Here is a 19,580-nt window from a genome sequence, read left to right as displayed (position 1 = left end):
GCAGTGTTTCGGCCGCCCTTTTGAATTCCATTTCTGCAATATGTTGGCCAAAATTTGAAGCGACAGGACCAGCTGGCAACTCGGGGGAAAAGTCTGGCATGTGGCACGTGAGGCTCTATTTAATTTTCATAATTTTTCGACCAGCCCTGCAGGACACGCAATTCAGTTTGTGTTAACACTCGAGCCAGTAGAGATATTTCCCTTTTCGGCGGCAATTGCTATTGATTAAATCGGCTTAAAGCTTTGACTAATGATGACAGAAGATTTGGCCGGAGAACATGAGGCGCTAGAGCGCATAATTCGTTAGTGGAAGCTGCCGAGTCATGGGGCAACCGTTTCGGTGTCGAAGTGACCTGCATCAAATGTTTCGCCATGAGAAATCTCCAGTCATTTGTATTCGGGGGATTTGCCGGCAATTTGTGAGACGCGACTTTAATTCGCTTAATAAATATTTTCTTAGTTTCCCGGCGTGACCAGGTTTGGTCAATGGAGGTAGAAAATGGCAGGATAAGGGCGAGATCTTCTCCTTAAACACAATGGACAATTGTCAATTGCAGGACATTCTCTAGCTTTTGGGGTGCTACACTTGAGTCCTCTGGGCAACGATAAATCATTCCTTGAACGTCACACTGTAAGAATAAAAATCATAAATCACGACTCCAAAACTGTTCCTTTTGAACCATTTATTAGGAGAATTGTTCAAATGCTTTAATTCTGTTGGTGTTCAATTAAAATAAATAAAAAACTTAAACTATATCTTTATCTAGAAAATGTAAGAGATGGGTTTTTTATATTTCTTTCCGTGCTAGATGACGACGAAACCATCAGAGGCAGGATGTTCCAGGACATGCGGCCAGGAGGCAGTGCAGCTCTTCTTTTTGGCTGATGATGGACATCTTGGGGCCAGGGACCTCTGCCGAAAGTCCTCCCTTCCTCGCAGGGATAATGATGCGCAAATCGCTGGCAGTCATCGCCGGCTCATCCTCCGAATCCTCTCGGCTGCGGCCTGCTTTGTTTCATGTTGTGGTGGCTTGCTTTTAGTTGCCTCTATTATCCTTAATGCGAGTCACTTTGTTAGAAACGTCAGTGGGCCTGCAAGCAAGCGCCATTATCGTCATCGAGCTGGCTGGCGAAAAAATATGAATCGGAAAATGTGCAGACACGCCGCCTGCCGCCGAAAATGCACGGGAATAAAGATAAAAGATGACAGGCGGTTCACATCCAGTCATTTATAATAGGGCCAATATGACCGCGACCGCCTGTGGCCACGTCCTTCCATTCCAGCAGTTTATCATCCTGGAGCTCCCGGACCTGGGGTTCTACTTGGAAATCCCACTTGGTTGGCCGGCCGGCTCAGAACCTAATGAAATAATTGTTGTGAGCTATTTACAAGCATCTAATTCCGATTCGATGGCAAGCCAATAAAAATATGCCATAATTATCCAGAGTCCAGGCTCTGGACGAGATAAACCAGTCCTAGACGGCACAGGCTGCAATGTTAATGACATAATTTAAAAAGCATTTCATTAATAGCCGATGTCAGGGGCCCAGGAGTCTTCGAGGCAATTAAAATGCGCACAAAGAAAGCTTGTTTCAGGCCGAATTGGAAATTCAGATGCTGGCCAGCCCAGAATGTTAATGGTAATTAGGACTGATTCGCATCGAATATGGCTAAATAAGTTGGAGCGCTTTTTAATAAATTCAACGCAAAGAAATTGAATTTAAATTCGTGACTTTTTTTAGCTATAACCTCTTTAAATAATTAAATATTGACGGTACCTTCCAATCCAAATACAATATAATTAAGCACTACAACAGGTATTTTTATAAGTTTATAAATCAATTAAAAAAAATTTAATATAACAAATTTTTGGCAATCCAGAAATGAAATTTTCGAAAGTAAACACCTATGTTGAGCATAGGTTAGCAATTTAAGCCACAAGTCATTTTAAAAGAAAATAGATTTCAAAGGTTCTTGGCGCACCCAGATTTTTGTATCTGTCAGCTGCGTTTATCTTGAACCTTGGCATCGTCTCCGCGGCTACTGAAATATGTTTTGGCTATGCAACCCCCGATGTTCTGGCCATGTCAAATCATTTGTATATAATTCACATCCTTTTGGAATTCGGCCTTTGTGCCCAGTGGAGTGATTTATGGCCTGCTCTTCTTTCTGCCATGTTTGGAAATGTTTCTGTGTAAATATGCCAGCAGCGGGACACATTCCAAATTGGTCCGTGCAAATTGCTGGCCTCAGCACTATTATCCTTTTCGCAGGATGTCGCCGCTGCTCGCTTTTTAGATAATTGCTGACTTCTACCATTTCGACTAGTGAGTTATTCGATTTCGATACTAAAATTTGATATTCCGACCACATGCTGTGATTAAATGGTGGATGCCAGCTCCTTCTGCCCCAAGTCACTTCTCCAGGAGCTTGTATTGTAATTGAAAATAGTTTTTGGCACTGATCAGAGTGCCCAACTTTGTCAAGAGGCGTGACTGAGATTGCAATTGATAATTCAAGTTTTAGATACGGAAAGGACCTAAAGTTGAGAAACATTATTTGTGTTATAAAATTTTTGAAAGCCTTAAAAGCACAAGCGAGAATGCTATGAACGAGTTCATCGACTATCACATACCCGTTACTCAGCTAGTGGGAGTGCAAAGCAGAAGTTTCAAATAATTTTCTATATCGGAAAAAATTTGCCAAGATAAATAATAAAATACTAAATAAAACACTTTCAATATTATGTTTTGACTGTTTTGTTCGGATTGTGGGTGTTGTAGTCTAAAAAACTTGCACTAAAATCTGCATGCTTAACATTAATCCTGATCAAGAATATGGGGTCGCCATTTCTATCCCTTGAATTCTTTTCAACGACAAGCATAATTAAAGTCAATTTTCGAGAAATTAATCTGTATAATTAATTAAAATATAATTTGCTTGTCACCACAACTTAACAGTATTCTATAGATTTTATTGATAATAAAGTTTAAATGAATTTAGTGGTTCCTTTCATAGCCGCCAAATTTAATTTTCAAATTTTAACTTGGCATCCCATTCTGAGGCATCGCCTGCTGTGCCATTTATCATAGCAAATGCCCGCACATTTTAGAAACTATAACCCACGTTTTACGCAACACTCGAGCATGCAAATTTAGTAATTGGAAATCGAGTTGCCGCATTTCGAAACCGCAAAACCCATCGCCCAATAAGTTTCCTCGAGTGACGATACACAAATGGAGGTGGGCTGGACCTGGGCTTGGTCCAGTCCAGATTTCAGCCGAGTTTCTGGTCAGGCCAAAAACTTCAAGACGGGCATGTGCATTTGTCATAAATTAGAAACTGTAACTTCCAGTGCTCGCTTTTTGCAGCCGGTCCAGCCAGCACTTAAATTTATTGCGAATAACTCTTTCCTCTCATAACTTTTGTCAGGGCACACTTTATGCTTCCCAGTTGGGTTGATTTTTTAGCTAAGCAAACTAATCAACGCCCACAATTTGCAATCCGGAAGGTCGTTGCTGGGATGAGGCAATGGCAATGGCCAGCGGCTAAATGAAGTGTGTAAAATTCGAGCGGAGACCCCTTTCAATTATATCTCTATTTTTGTGTGCGTTGACTCAAAAGTAAACACCAACTTGGCTACAATGAAACCCTAGCCAGCCAGAGCAAATAAATCTCTCCCTAAGTGTTGTGGTCATTTAGCAAATGTCCGGCGATGTCCGGCATGCAAATTTGTATGTGTCCTTGTGGAGTTGGGGCTGCAAGTAAGTCAGCCCTTATCGTGGCTAAAGATGGGCCGGGATGTGATTTATAAAATGTATTAATTAAACTGTCCGAAGTCGAGATTGTAGAAATTAGTGGACAAGTCCGGAGAGGTAATGTTGAGTTAAATGGGATATGAAAACAAGCTCAATGTAAAATCTAGAATGTCTAACATTTTTAACAGTCCCAAGGACTAAAAGCTTTTGCAACTAAGTACGATAAATCGATATGTTAGTATAATATAAGTCAACTGTGACGCGGTTTTTAAGGAAAGAAGATAGAAGGGATTGCCTATATTTTCTCTATTGAAATGTTTAAAGAAGTAACAAATATTACTGCTGAGAATAAGAATGAATTGGTAGACGTCTTCTACTATTCTTCATTCTCCTTGGGTGTCCCATCCCATTTTCCTGCTCAGATTCTCCTTCTCAACGCCGACATAAACACATAAGTGGTAGTCCTGTCAAAGTCAAAAATAAACGCAGCGACAATAATGATTTATGTGCGCCGAGTCGAAGAGGAAAGATCCTGATTCTGTGAAAGGAAGGCAAGGACTCGAGCATTTTTGGGGATGGCAACTAGGGAGTGGGTGTATCCAAGACATATGAAAATCTGGAGATATGCTAAAGTGTGTCGTTGGAGTTGGAAAAGCGCGACAAATGCGAATATAATTTGCTAGACAGCGAAGCAAATAAAACAATATATTTTCGTAGACAAGAGAATTTCTTTAATTATTTAACTGGATAGAGTGATAAATCCTGGTAAATATTAATTTATATAGCTATAATCATACCAATATAATTTATATAATTTTATATAGAACAATTTTTTTTGACGAGTAACTTTCAAACTTTCAATAGTTTTTTTTTCTGTTGAATAATTCAGACAAGTTTTTCCCAAGTTGGGAAAACTTTCCCCTTCGGGTGTGAAATTGGCAATAACATAGCAATAAAACGATTTGAAGATATTGAGCCTTCAAGGATACAAGATATTTATGAAAGGGAGTCATTCTCCACGAAGATTTAAAGCAATAAGGGCTAAGGGGTTGAGTGATGATTTTCAGTAATAAATAAATTGCTTTAACCGATTCAATCGATAGGCATATTACCAAGCCTTAGAATCCAAAAGTACTTATTTGCTTTACAGTCCCTGGCAAAAAGTGCCAGGACCATTACCAAATTTAAATTTGCACAGCAGACCCAATCGACCCCGACCACCCAGCACTACCTCATTCCTCGTCGAGGCTGTGCCAGTTCATAAGCCACAGAAACGCAAACCGCCATAATAAAGGATAATGTCGGCGCATATTAAACAAATGACTTCCGTTCGTCTAGCTCTTGGCAAGCCAACTACCCCACAACGTTTACCCAGGGAAAACAAGCGAAAGGATATTGAAATGAGCTGGTGAGCTCGGAAAATGCAAATTCATGCAGAGCGGGAAATGACGTGTGCAAAATTTCACAGGATGATGATGGCGCACATAGCCCTTTACTTCAAGTGCTTAATTAAAAACTTTGCCACTTTTAAAAACGAATTAAAGGAGGACAGGAAGTTGGATGTTAAATTTTACCCCGTTCGTATATTTTTTATTTTGGCAAATCTCCGTTGTGACCTGTTGCCCCACAAATCGCAGAAGTTCTTACAGTAATTCCCAACGATCGCCGTCGACCCCCCGCCTCACGTTAATTACGAGAAGAGAGTCTGACCAGGCCTAATCGCAGTTTAAGTACACGGTAGTGGTCTCGGCTTAAACGCGAATTACGCCCAATGCCTCGACTTCTGCAGAGCGCTGGACTCATGACCATTTAATGTAAACAATAATTAAAAGCCAGGCCGGAGAAAAGACTCTGCAGCCGGTGCCGCATGCAGAGACACCGCGTCTCCTCGCTCCCCGCGGATTTTATGGCTTAATAGCTGCAAAGTGCATGGCTTGATTATAGTGCTGGCTGGCCAGTAGGAGTAGCAAGAGTCCAAGCCATCACCACGTCGGTGCCATATTAGTCACAGCGGCGGAACGGCCACCGATGTCTAGGTGGGCTGCTCAGCTGGCTGGAGTGCACTGAGGGAACCTAAAAGGGGGGGATCACATGGTAAAAGGCTGCGCAAAAAACCGTGGCCAATATCACTGATACCCTATGGTCACTTCAATTCAAATGGTTTTTTATCTATCTATACAAGAAATATCAAATAATTGTAAAGTTTTGCATCTTATTTATAAGATAACACATGAAAAAACTTATTTAAGGCCGGAATGTTTGATAGAGACGTGCAATATATAAAAAATTAAATCAATACAAATATATCTCTAAACATTAAAAAATTATAAATCTATTCTTAAAGCTTTATAACGTATTGGTTCAAGCTTACATTATTTTTTTTTTTAATTTAAAAATTTTACATATAAACCTAGATATTTAAATACGGAATTTTTGCAATATAATATCTTAAATATTTAATCTATTTCTATTAAGCCAACTACAAAAACGTAATACTACGTTAAAAACCGAGACGCTACCTGAACATTAATTGTTTATAACATTTCGTTGACCAAAGTATTTAATATTTAACTAAGTAATGTATACTTTCACCAACAGTTAAAGGAAAACACTACATCATGCCTTCGTGATTTACCAAAGTTGGTGAGACTTTCGTCCGGTATGTAAATATATTAACAAGCTTAATTATTAAATAATATTCTAAAATATTGTTACCATAATACAATACAATAATAAGACATTAATATATTGTGACTAAAATGTGCAGTTTAGATAAATTCTACTGAATGAAATATACAACAATTGATACATATATTTTATTAACCAATTTTCAGGCCCCACATTCAAGGCACACAGACCCTTTGTAAGAGCATAAAAGAATAGCTTGGTAATTCTATCATTACAAAGTCACGAAATTTGGCTTGAATGAATCTTAGATTAGAATACCTTTTTGGTTCCAGGCGTACATACCTTTGACACTTCCAAGAATGCGCCTTAAAGGGCCCAAGGATATGACAACAATCAAAAAGAGGAAATGATAATGTGATTACAAAGTATCTCAGCAATAATTTCATTTAAGCAACTTTCCCGCTTACAACCGTGCATGTATGCCTTTTTTTCGCTATCACACGGCGATATCAATGTCAACTTTGTTGTTTGCTATTTACATTGCACATTTTCAGATTCCGTGCTTTTTTGCAAGTCCGTTTATTAAATCACCCCGTTCAACTTGAACTTGCTGTTTTTGTTGCACCAGTGCTAGGGGCGTGGCTCCCCTTTTTAGAGACTTGCGCAGCCGAAAATTTCTCCTCCATCAGGGAGGTGACGTCTATGCAGATTTGCAGACGCTGCAAGGACACTCGTCATCGAAATTTTCGCTCTGGGCAACGCCCACCGGGGCACAAATCGTTCGTGTTGCCTCGCTTCGGGGGTTGAACTGCGATTTATTTGGGAAATTGCATTCTGGGATTGCACTGGCTGAAAGCGGGTTTTTGTCCTGCGGAGACACCATGAGTCTCTTTCGTTGCAAATTGGGAGCATTTATTTTGTTTGGCCAAGCGTGGTTTTGTTGGCTTCATTAGGCTTAGCCAGATGTTAAAACTCGACTAATTTCAATTAGGTGAACATTTAATGTTATTCCTTCTTATAATTTGTCGTTCTTTTTCTTAAAAACATTTTAAGAACAACTTTACACTACACTTCCCAACACTTGGACTTCTGAATGTCGTCACAAACAGACTTCCAATACCCTAAAGCCAAGACCCGTATACGTGTATTTTATTATCTCGCCGCACCCTTTCCCTCGCTTGTGGGCCAAGTTAAGCATTTATCAAAACTACTTCGTGTACGTGCCCTGCTCCCAACAGATATGGATGTGGATAAGGCGGTCGCATCTCTCACATCTGGAGAAGGAGCCAAGGCTGCCTGTAATGGAGACCAGCCCGAAAGTACATGCACCAGTAAGAGTATTTTTCAGACGAAAATATTTTTGCATAAATTACAATAACAGTGGCAGAACAAGAGGAACAACAATGAACAAGATGTCTACCAGAAACGGCGACCAGCGAACACATTCTTGGCATATAATTTAGTGTCGCTTATGAAGTAAACTTATCTAAGCGGAAATAAAGAGGCTCACAGTGTATTTTGCAGTGCACTGTAAAGTTCTTAAGACAATGAATAGAAAAAAACCTAAAAATCTTTTATCAAAAATTAAAAAAAATTATAATAAGCCAATAATTACATATGTAAGTAGTTCCTGAAAAAGTATCATGAAATGACCATTTCATAATTGAGCAATTTGAAAGTTCTATAAGGTGTAATGTAATAAAGTATTATTAAACACTTAATATGTGAGTTTAAGATGTGTATTTTCTTCAAGTGTATAGCTTGTATCGGGTGGGTGAGGCGTTCGGAACAGGTTGTTGTGAGCCCTACTCAAACACACATGCAGCGCATAAATTTTCGCGGTGCGGTTAAAAAAGTATCTCAAGTATTTGAGCACCAACATGGGGTGGCCAGAAAGAGAGGGCATATAAAGGGAGAAAGAGAGGGAGAGAAAGAGAGAGCTGGCAATGGCGTTGAAATTTAAATTCCTAAGAAAGTCGTAAATTATTTTTAGTGGTTTATCAAGTCAAGGTACATTGTGTCTGTGAAAGCGGTTATCCAAAACTTACGTGGGAGAAAATGGCGTGGTGTAGGGGGGAAAAGGAGACATGTAAAACCCTGGGGAAACGTTGCCATTTAATTGCCTCAAATAACTCATTACAGCTTCCGCTGTGACCCCAGGGTGTGCATTCTATGCAGTTCCTTGACAAATGATCTAGCTACCAATCATAGGGGCTCAGAATCCCCCCCTCAAGACCCCTCAAAGTCCCCTCTAAATCTCGGGCGCCTTTCATTCATCAAGAATCTCAGTCGAAATGGAAGAATTACATTGCACACAGAAAAAAATGCAAAATATTACTTATAAGTTAATAAAGTATAGGTGGCCTAACTAAATTTAACAGTTAAGACAATACTTTTTTACAGGCTTCATTTTCTTCAATTTTCGAAATCAATAGAAAATTCATTTTATGACCTAATTAATATTTTTCTTTCATAATTCCATATCTAAAATTCCTCTCTCTGCAGTTGCTGTACAAATATTGTGAGGTGCTGGCTAGTAATTAAGGCGACAAACAGTCAGAACGGGGCGTGGCTGGCCATCTGGCATGTGCGATGATGTATGGCCTGCATTTAGGCGCTTCGGCAGTGATTGCTACCAACCGAAGAAACCAGAAGACTGAAGACGGCCAACTCGCAACTGCAAAGCTGCAAACTGCAGGCGCCGAGATGAAAGACATATTTCTGTGATTTATTTCACTGGGGGCGCTACTGTCGTCGAAAAGTTGGCCAGGGACGGGCGGCAATAATGTGAATAGATTGCCTTGTCTACGATTCCTTCGGCTGGAGATTCTTGTAGCGGGTTATGCATACAGCCAGCACATGGGGCGTATGTGCGATCTTCGCTGAACAAGATGTCAACGAAGCTAATGCATTAACCCAGTAATGCTTTAACACAATTCCCTCTGGCCATTCAATAATTTACAAATTTGAAGAAAAATCTAAAAATCCTTATTCATGGTTCAATTCGTGTTTTGTTCATATATTTTATTTATTTCACTAAGTAATATAACCTCCTGATTTTATTTTTACTGTGATCATTTTAAGGAATGCTTCAAAGCAATTTAAACACCACACAGCGGCAAATTGATTTAAATTCAATGACACATTAAGTGGCGCTCCAAAGACGCTCATTTAAATCACTCGCCCAACTCGTCCTCCGCTGACAATGAGACCCCCAAAGACTGGAGTCGAGGGTCTCGACAGACAGACTGGCGGACGGACGGGTTCCTGGGGCCCTGGCGAACTGTTTAACATAATCCTGGCCCCGTAAGGGCTGACAAAATGCGTCGGCAATTTGTTTATTGGCGCTGGCTCGTCTTTTGTCGGCAGCGAACATGCCACAAACTACGCGCTCCAAATAAATCACCAAAAATATTTCAACTACACCAGCTCCTTAGAAAGTGCACTGAACGAAAAGAAATGGTAGTATAGGGATTATAAAGACTTTTCGTATTTTCAAGAAGAAGGTAAATCTCAAGAAATGTTGCATGGATTATGGGTCACAGTAACATATACCAAATTTCAAAATTGCTATATTATATTATAGTAAAATATATTTTTTTGTGTGCATCTGGCCGGGATTGCGGATCGGAGTATTGATGATGGGGTCGCTGCCCACACTGCCGGCATATGGTTCCATGTTCTTGGCCTGTCGGAAGTTTGCAATGTTTCAGCAGGAAGCCCTTGATTGTTTGTGTGACTTGTTTGCTTGTCGGTGGGTTCTGTCTACTGTTATTTTGACTTCAGCCTGCTGACACTTTGACATTGCCATTGAGAGACATGCATTGTATCGCACTGTGAGTGAATTGAGCTAATTCATTTGTCAAGTGCCGCGTGAATCATCTGTGCGGAATGTCAATGAACTCAGATGGTGGACACCATCTTTAATGTCCAATTCTGTGGGTAAATCCACAATTTAGCTTTTTAATATGAATTCTTTCTATTTCCATGCTACATTTGTCATACCTCTGAAGGCGAATAAATCAGCGTGAAATTCTTTTGCTTGTAAAAGGTAGCAGTGGCATTTCAACAGCATTGTTTGGATTTCCCGGCGTTTTTATTCAGATTACATCCACCTTGTGTCATAGTAACTTTTGCCAGGTAACATATGCCTCATAAATTATAAGGAAAATGGAGGGAGAGCATTTTTGAGGCCAGCGGAAAATAAATTAAAATAAGTACGTAGGATTTACTGAGGTGACTTTCTATAAATGAGGTTAAGCCCTGAGTACGTGGCATTAACATTTTAATTAATCCTATGCACGCTTAAGCTTTAAGAGTTTCAAGGATACGCTTTACAGCTTCACCTCCTTAAATTTGACCTAAATATTCTAGACAGTTATAGGATTAATGCGTCGCTCATTTTTCCAACTCACAAAATCTGATCAAATTAAAGGTAACAATTCCGGCAATTCGTCATAAAGGACTTGGAGGACGGTTGTCTGTGTGCCGGGGATTAAGATGCGAATGGCAAGGGGCTTAATGACCATAATGACCAACAAGAAGGACATCATGTGGGCCAGCATATCGCAGGACTCCTCTGCTGCTGCTGCTGATGATGATGATGATGCGCAGATTGCCGCAAAGGAGAAGATAGAGCCACACATGATGTGGCTGAAAAATTGTACAAATTACTTGAACCGCAACTACGGCGAAATGTTTTCGCCAGAACGGAATGGACTTCCAGGACGAAGTTATCCTGTTTGCTTAGGCTCGGAGAGCATGGGGGTTGCAACCCCCATTTTTATTAATGATTCACAATTTTATGTTGCACGTATTTATCACATTTGAGTAGCCTGCAAACACACACATAGCAAACATCCAGCGGCGACAGGTATTTTGTAAGCTGAAAACTTGACAGACTTGTTTCTGATCCTTTTTTTAGCCCGCCGTCGTTATGACAAGGACAAGGGAGGACGCGGCCCGGGCGACATGTTTTGCAGTTTTCCGGTTGACCGCAACAAAAGACAGCCTGTCACGCTGTCCCCCCTCGATCCACCCCGCGATCCATCCCTTTGTGTATACATGTCTTGTAAAAGAAGCAACAATGGCAGCACCCCGGGGTCCAAAACAACTTTTGTCAACACACAAACACCCCGCCTGCCATTGTGTGCGTGTGTTTGTGCTGGGTGTCAATTGTAACGTAGTCAAAAGGTCGACTTAAGTGACTTTATTAAGCGGTTTAAAAAGGGGCAGGTTACACAAACACACACACATACCGGCAAGAAAACTTGACATGAGTCTGCCAGGGAGTCCTCCAAACCAAGTATAAAAGCCGCCTGCTGCAGCATTACCTACTGGATTATATGGGAATTAAATGGTGTATTTCGTGGAGCATTAGACAAATTTGATAACATATTCCAACTGAATTAGATTATTAGGCAACAGCGAAGAATATTTGATGTACTATTTAAACAAAAATGCTTTTGATTACTCCTCATAAGCAACTTAATTAAAATAGTGTTTCAAGTAAAGAATTTTCGTAGTGGGTTCTTAGGTCCGAAAGGTTCTGATTCATAATCGATGTTTTCCCATCGGTATAAGCAGCAGTATAAGCAGTCTGCATCAAAATATTACTAACTGTTCTGGCATTTTTGGTCAAATACCGAGGAGGGCTCCCCATCAAGGCCGTCGTCTGTGTCCAAAGGCTAAGCAGTGGCATTAAGAGTGTCGTGCGTGTCGGAGACTTCAAAGCCCGATCGAGCCCGGTTCAAAGCTCGACAATGCTGTGCCTCAGTTGCAAGTTCCAGTTCCCATTGCGATTGCGGTATCAAGTGTTTGATCATAATCGCGGACCTCATCATCGCGATTGTCGCGCTGGCAAAACGCTTTTGAAACTGCCGCCAGCAGCTGCTCCCGAGGCCCAGAAAACCAACTCAAGATGGAGGATGGAAGGTCTATCCAGATCGGTTAGCCCAGTTTGGTCTACGCATAATTAGTGCACTCCGACTGGATCGGATGCTCATGATTAATTCGGCTTAATTAGAAATGCAGACAACGACGAGTTAAATTAATTCAATAAAAATGCCAAAGGAGCCCCGATCTTCTATTCGCGACTGGCACATTTTTGTGCCAGGCCAGAGATCGCAATCTAATAAATTATCATTTGCACTGCAATCGTCAGTGTCCCCCAGACTTCAATCAAGTTTGGGGGCCTTTGATCAGCTGCCGTTGGCATCAATCGAAGACTCTCGATCCTTGAACCTATGTGATCTGAGCTTACACTGGTAAAAACTGAGATACCGCTGAAACATCCCTAAAATCGATCAAAAGATTGTGCAACTGAAACAGAGGGACTATTCAAGAATATGTGTCTATACTACCATTATGAGTTTTAGGATTTGTATATCTTCCCATATATTTATCAGATCTTAATGCTAAATATTTCTTCCTGTGCATCTCCTTTGATCTTCTCTTTTCGGCTGATCAAAATTCTGGCCAGGTCGACTGAGTGACAGACGTTTACTTAGTTGTTATCATTCTGCTCGTGTTGATGTTTTATTGGCTTTTTTCCAACATCTCTTCGTTCTCTTAGTTAGGCATTATTTTTTGGGGTCTGGGTCCGCACATTCCAGAGCTCTGGAGTCTGGGCCTTCGAAAACGCAATACGTCACTTCGAATTGATGATCCCTTGATGGATTCCTCTGGGTGCCCCAAAACGCCGTTAGCAACCGCAAGCCTTTGCTAATCTGTGGGGCAAATATCTGGTAAATATTTGTCTGCCGAAGGACGGAATCGTCGGCCAAATATGTTTGGCATCTGCGTACTAATAAGAGCCCTTGGATTTGCCCTATTTGGCTCTAATTGGACCTTTTTAGATCGGGCTAAACGCATTATGATTTATTAAATCGAATTGTCCGGCAGTTGCTGCTTGGCTAACTTTATGCCCCTCCTCCAACCGCTTGGGCTGTGTAATTGCAACACTTTGCACTTCCGTTTCGGAAAACACTTTTTTCCAACGTGTCAGATAATTGAAAGTGGTCAGTCTAGCGGATAGACAGCCAGGTATTCAAATGAGCGACACTTTCGCTTTCATTCGATATTGCGACATGGGATCATGGGAAATCGGCAGTAATTGGATTTGTCAACGTCGGACCCACGTATCATCTCAATTAAATTGCGCCAACAATCAATCAGCTTATTTATTGTTCCGAACTGCGCAAAAACTCAGATCATAACTCAACACTTCGCACAGTCCTTTTATAACCATTTTCCCATGTCAATCTGCCACAATCGGCGAATGTATAAGTAAAAGTTTTTTGTCAGCCAACAACTACTTCTCGTTACCGCGTGTGCTTGTGTGTGTGCCTTATATTAAGCTATGAATTTTCATGTTATTGCAACTAATTTTCATTTAATGCGTTTGTCGAGCACTTGGGCACAGAGGCTTAGTAAAAGGGGGCCAAGTAATGGAACCAGGCTTGGAATGAAACCATGTCTCTCAATTATTAGAATGGATTGTTTCATAGGTTTTTCTATTATTACTATATACTTTTCCAATTACAAAATATAAAGGATTTCTCTTTCAATTACACTGAGTCTTTTTAAAGGGAAATCGACCCCTCCACAACCACTTCCCTGGCTGTGCGCTCACGTCTCACCATTTTAATTGTGGACCATAAACCATAGTATCGCATATGCGTATCGTATCTAATGCCCGCTGAAACGGGTTTGCAAAGGAAATCGTTCAGACGTGGACATTAGATTTGGCCGACTCCAGCAAATATACCACAGATTCACACAGTCACCGCTGCCGGTCGGCGATGTCCGTTGGCCAACGAAAGTGGTTGCACCCGATTCGAGCACCACTTGTCCGCTGTCTGTCACTCAAAGCGGCAGCGGTTTCAGCAGCAACATTCGCAGCAGCCACCTCAGCAGCAGCAGCAGCAGCAGCAATAGCAGCAGTAGCAGCAACTGCGGCAACAGCAGCCATTCAGTCAAACGCTCATTCATGCATGTCCAGACTGAAGTCTGGCAGTCCAACGGGGCATAATTCAATTTCCGCTGGCCAACTCGACTCCGCTCCGCTCCAGTGTATCAGTTACCCGTATTGACACTTTGATTTAGTGCTTACATGCAGCGTTTGCCATTTGCTCGCTTATTGATTTATATTTATATCTATTTGGAGCCCAACTTTGTTGCCGCTCGATTGAGCGAATCAGACTGCCGCGGCTGGAAAAGTTTGTCAACTTATGTCAGCCGGCTGAAAGCCTTCAATCGGAAAGGGGATAACTTACCTGTAGCTTACGAGTACGTAAATGGAACTTTGCTGTTGCTCATCAATTGAACTGCAAAATACTAATTTCATTATTATGATTCTATAATAAAAACCTTTTCCTAGTTCTAACGAACTTCTTCCTTGCTATTACTCGCATAATATGCCGCAATGCCTGCGTAATGGTTTCATCAGTTGAGTATCCACAACGAATTACATTGAGTTAAAGATGACATAGCCATGTGCCACTTCCTAGAACTCTAAATAGTTGTTGCATGCTGCCCACTGATTATGCCGCACTTCACAGAGCAACACCTCCGTGCCCCAATGAGTGGCCTATGATTATTGCCTGCGTGTGTATCTAACAGCAGCAACACCATCGAATCCGGCCCGGATTCAGCCTCATCGCGTGCAAGGTGTGAGCTGTGAACTGTGAGCTCGTGCTCGGGTAATGATGATGATAGCTTTTTGATGCTAATGATAGACGAGCGGGCCGAGTTCTATGCGCTATGGCTGTAATCCCATTCGGAAGTCGCACAATTGCACAGGGCCCGAAAGTGAAATTTCAACGGGGGGAAACCGCCGTCTGTCCGTATTTGGCGATAATCGTGCAATCAATTAAGGTTAATTGCTGTTTAATGCAATCGTTCGGATCTGCAGCAGGGGCACAGCAGCACACAATTCGCAGCGATTATGCAAAATCGAAGATGAACAGTTAGTTTCCCGAACTCGCGACGATCGTCTGCAATTTGGGGGCCTTCGTGATTGGGGCCAATTTCGATTATCGCCAACAAATTGCAGTAGCCGCCGATCGGCAGACAAAAAATATTTTGATATTCTAATTTCCCTGCGCTGCTGCATTATGATTTGTAATTTGAAGTTATTGGAGCTACTGGCTTTTGCCCGCGGCGGCATCACATGCAAATTAAGCTCCCCTTTGGGCAATTAGGCGCTTCTAACGGTAATGCGTTTGGGCCAAGTTCACTGGGCCGGCTCATTGGTAGCTGGAACTGTGTGTTTATCTGTCTGGCCCATTTGCATATACCACATAAATTGGGGAGACTGGACATGATATCGCGAAGACGTTCTCAAGGCTAATCGTTGACCGGGGCAGTTTGATTTGAGTTTATAATAGCTAGCTGGCCAGGAAATCATAATGGGAATAGTTAGGAGAGGAATAATCTGCAAAGACATGTGTATATAAATAAATATTCTAGTCCGTAAAAATAATTTCTTACAACTTTACAGAATACAGCTCAAAATACATAACACTTGGTGTTTGAGCTTCATCAATTATGTACAATTGTGCCGCCCTTAACGATAACCCTTTTAAAGCCCGAGGAGTGGCAATGACTTTCGAAAAAAAAAGCCGGGGCTTTTAAAGTGGCCACAATTTGATGAGTAATTAATGTCAAAATTTGCAGAGTGCGACCTTATCGACGGGGACATCTATAGCACACCCATATCAGCTCGCTCCAGATCTCGGATGATGATACTCGTGCCTAAGTGAAAGCAGCTGTCAGGACAGCAATTAAACTGTCATCAGTTTGCACAAAATTTGGAACATTTTGAAATTTTGAAATTTGATTTTAATTGGCCAAAGACAAAGTGGCCAGGAGTGTGGGCAGCTGTCACAGCAATGTGACGAGTGCGCCGTTCCCTTGAAAGACCTAACACCCTGTGTGCTTGCTCCGCCAACCGCCAAAACTAATTTCCTCACTGGCGATTTCCCCACTTGGCCACTTAACGCATCATCACTTTGGCTAATTTGTTGCCATTTGCCGTTGGCCCCGCGAACTGATTGCCTCATCGATCTGCCGTGACCTTGGTGGGGCTAATGATGCAGCCGCAACCTGCGGACCGACCGCTGATGGAGCTGTAAATTTGCAACACAAATGCAAACAGCGAACAGTAAACGCTCGGCGATCGCAATCAGCGGCGCCGCATCTCTATCACATGGCGTCTTGCATCTTGGGGCAACTTGCATCATTACCGACAACTCGGATTGGGTTCGTTGCAGCATCCTGGACTTGCCGCGTTTTACGCGCTTCAATGACTTGCTTGTGGTCTCTGGACCCCAGTTCGTATTTCTGTTGCAAGTCCGATCTGCCCGATTAAACGTATGCAACTCTTAACCTTCGTTTAAATCTGCTCTGATTGACAACATCAATCGCTGCAACGGAGCAGCGAAAAGTTGCAAGATCAATATGCAGATGCAGACACAAGTTCAGATGCAGATGCAGATACACAACTAAATTTGTTTTGCGGTTCGACAAGTGTTTATATTCGTTGGTTTGTTTATTTATCTTGTGCGCAATTATGCTCAGGGAAGAATATGAGCCAAATATTGGAAATCTAAACTTGATAAAAGAAAAATGTAGTAGGTTTTTTCAATCTATTTTGTAATATATTTATAAGCGATTTAGACTAGCCATAGACACAAGTATGTGCTATGACAAAGTGTTTCTATCTCTCCATTTACTCGCTGGTATACTAGATTGGTTAAAGTAACGCTTCCTTCTACCATTTTCGACTCTATAGGGTATGTATATTCTGGATCAGGATCACTAGCCGTGTCGATCTGGCCACGTTCGCATGTGCGTAAGAACATTATGTCTTACTATAAAAGATAGAAAGCTAAGATTAGGTATTCAGGTCCTAGTGACGCCTACACGTTTCTATCAGAGATTTGCAATAAAACAGTATTATATTTTCATCACATATTGCTATTCATGGGTCACCATTATGAGCATACATCTCAAACCGAATAGGAAGCTTTCCATTAGCATTAGCACGAAGTTCAACTCATAGTTTCAGCACGTTAAGCACACTTAATTACCAGAACCACCCAGAAGTGGCTACCGTGGATGCCTAGCACAAATCACCGAGTTTAGTGCGACAGGCCATTCTCCATAGGTGCGAAGGGCCAAAATGGACATGACATCGCCAATCCTTCAATGGTCCTCCGCTCCTCCCGACCGATAAGCACCCACGGAGCGGCTGAGCGGCGGGAGCCAGACATACTCGTATTTTTGGTGTTAAAATGGATATAGCTGCATTTTATTATGATTATTATGATTTTCGTCAGGCAGCGGACAGAGGGCTTTGGCCACCGGGAAAAAAGTACAAATCATTGACGAGTGAGCGGCACTAAACTCATCAGCGGAGGAAGCGATGGAGGGGGTACTCGGCGGTATTCTGAGGAAGAAGTGCCGGCCGATGAAGATGGAGATGGCCAAGAAATAACCGGTAGCAACGGTAGCCGATCGCCAAAGCCAAGTGCCAAGCCGCGTTAATGGCCGGGCCAACTATGGAAAGGGGGGGAGGCAGCTGCTTTGGGGGGAGGACTACCATGGATGGGGGCTCAATGAGAATTCCGTGCATTTGCAATCGCACTTGGCCAGCGACTACGTCCGGTCGCCGATGGGTCAGGAGCTGAAGAAGACTCCAGATGTGAGTTGCAGTGAAATCTAGTAATAGTTCAATGATCGTTTTATATCATAAACAATATCCACATTCAATATTTTTGAGAAAATAGCTTGAGTTTTCTGAGTCAAACTGTACAACTTTATTAAAAATGTCTTAAGATATTTTGCAAAGGGTTTATCCATTTTTAATTCTTATTATGTTCTTATTTAGCAAGCACTTAGCTCAAGTAAATGTATTTTTTTTAATTTAACTAAGGCTTTATGGGATTGTGAATTGTATACCCGACTACATCATTTCTGTGTTGGTCGGTGAGAGGATGCTTCCAGCGAGTGCCCACTGTAGCGAGCCGCTTCTGTTTGCTGCTGATGACGACGTTGAAATCTTTAACGCGTTCTGCGCTTGGCATGATCATTATCGCTGGTTTCGTTTTACGCAACTGCTTCTCAACTCATTTGGCGCGGGTCCCACTGCAAGTGCTGCAGTAACTGCCGCAGCACAAACAGCAACTGCTGCAGCAACTGCAGCAGCAACGATTGCGGGCAGTCGGTTTTCGGTGATCCATCAATTGCACTCGTACTCGGCCAGTGTCCAAATGCAACTTCAGGTCATGATGTATGCTCATTGCACTTAGCTCCACGCTCCAGGTCGGTCCAGGCAGGTAAGCCCTGCTTTGCTGTTGGCCAATTTGATTTGCTACCATTTGGAAGACAGGTTGGCGGCTCCTGATTACTTGTTGTGGTGGCATCAAAAACAAATAAAAGCTTAAATTGTTTTCGGATCATAAAGCAAAAAGGGTTTAACCCATTGATTGTCTGTTGATTGCCATTTATGGCCCCCTTTTGGCGGTCGAGGATGTCTTTGTATCGCAAGCGGATCTGGGTGGTTTCCGCTGGCCTTCCTGGTTTTTGGTGGATTTACAACTTCACAGTTATAATTAGTGTAGAATGGCAGTATCTCGAATCGTACGCGAAAATCGCCGTGCAATTTGCGGTTGAAATTGTGTGAAACGAGTTGCGGGTTCACACATTAACAGGAAATTGCACTGAAAAAAACCGAGCACACTTTTTATAAAACATATCCATAAGGCAATAGCCTCTAAGAAAAAATTAAAACATTGTTTTCCAGGTGGTTAGACCACTAGAAAAATGAACGATTTTGGGATTTCAACATCTACACGCATGTTGCCAGAATCTTTATAAATTTTTTTAAAAGTTTAGCTTCAAAAACTGCATATGCTAATTATGTGGTCCAATGCATTACGTATACGACTCAGTGTCGACCGTTTTAAATGCAACATGATTAAAACAGGCCACAGACGACATTTACGAGCCATAAACTTTGCGCTTACATTGTAACCGGCCACAACTAATTGGGTCAAAACGCGTATGCGAGGGCTCAAACAACACCTGTTGGCAGGTGAGCACCGCGAGTGGCCGCGATGACGATTCACTCAGGGCTCGGCAATGCATTTGCAATGCACAAATAAATAAATACATTTTTGACAGAGAGA

The 19,580-nt window shown here is 41.8% G+C and overlaps 1 protein-coding gene across 1 annotated transcript; it reads right to left on the bottom strand.

Moving 5' to 3' along the window:
* Positions 1–18,513: 18,513 nt before the first annotated feature.
* On the bottom strand, positions 18,514–18,852 carry LOC117142223. The gene is given in 1 exon segment (XM_033306065.1): positions 18,514–18,852. A coding segment is annotated over 1 exon segment (339 nt).
* Between the last annotated feature and the right edge of the window lie 728 nt (positions 18,853–19,580).

This window comes from Drosophila mauritiana, chromosome 3R (assembly GCF_004382145.1).
Source record: "Drosophila mauritiana strain mau12 chromosome 3R, ASM438214v1, whole genome shotgun sequence".
Taxonomy (NCBI): domain Eukaryota; kingdom Metazoa; phylum Arthropoda; class Insecta; order Diptera; family Drosophilidae; genus Drosophila; species Drosophila mauritiana.
The sequence above is the reverse complement of the archived record's forward strand: the minus strand, read 5'-3'. Positions and strand labels throughout refer to the sequence as shown.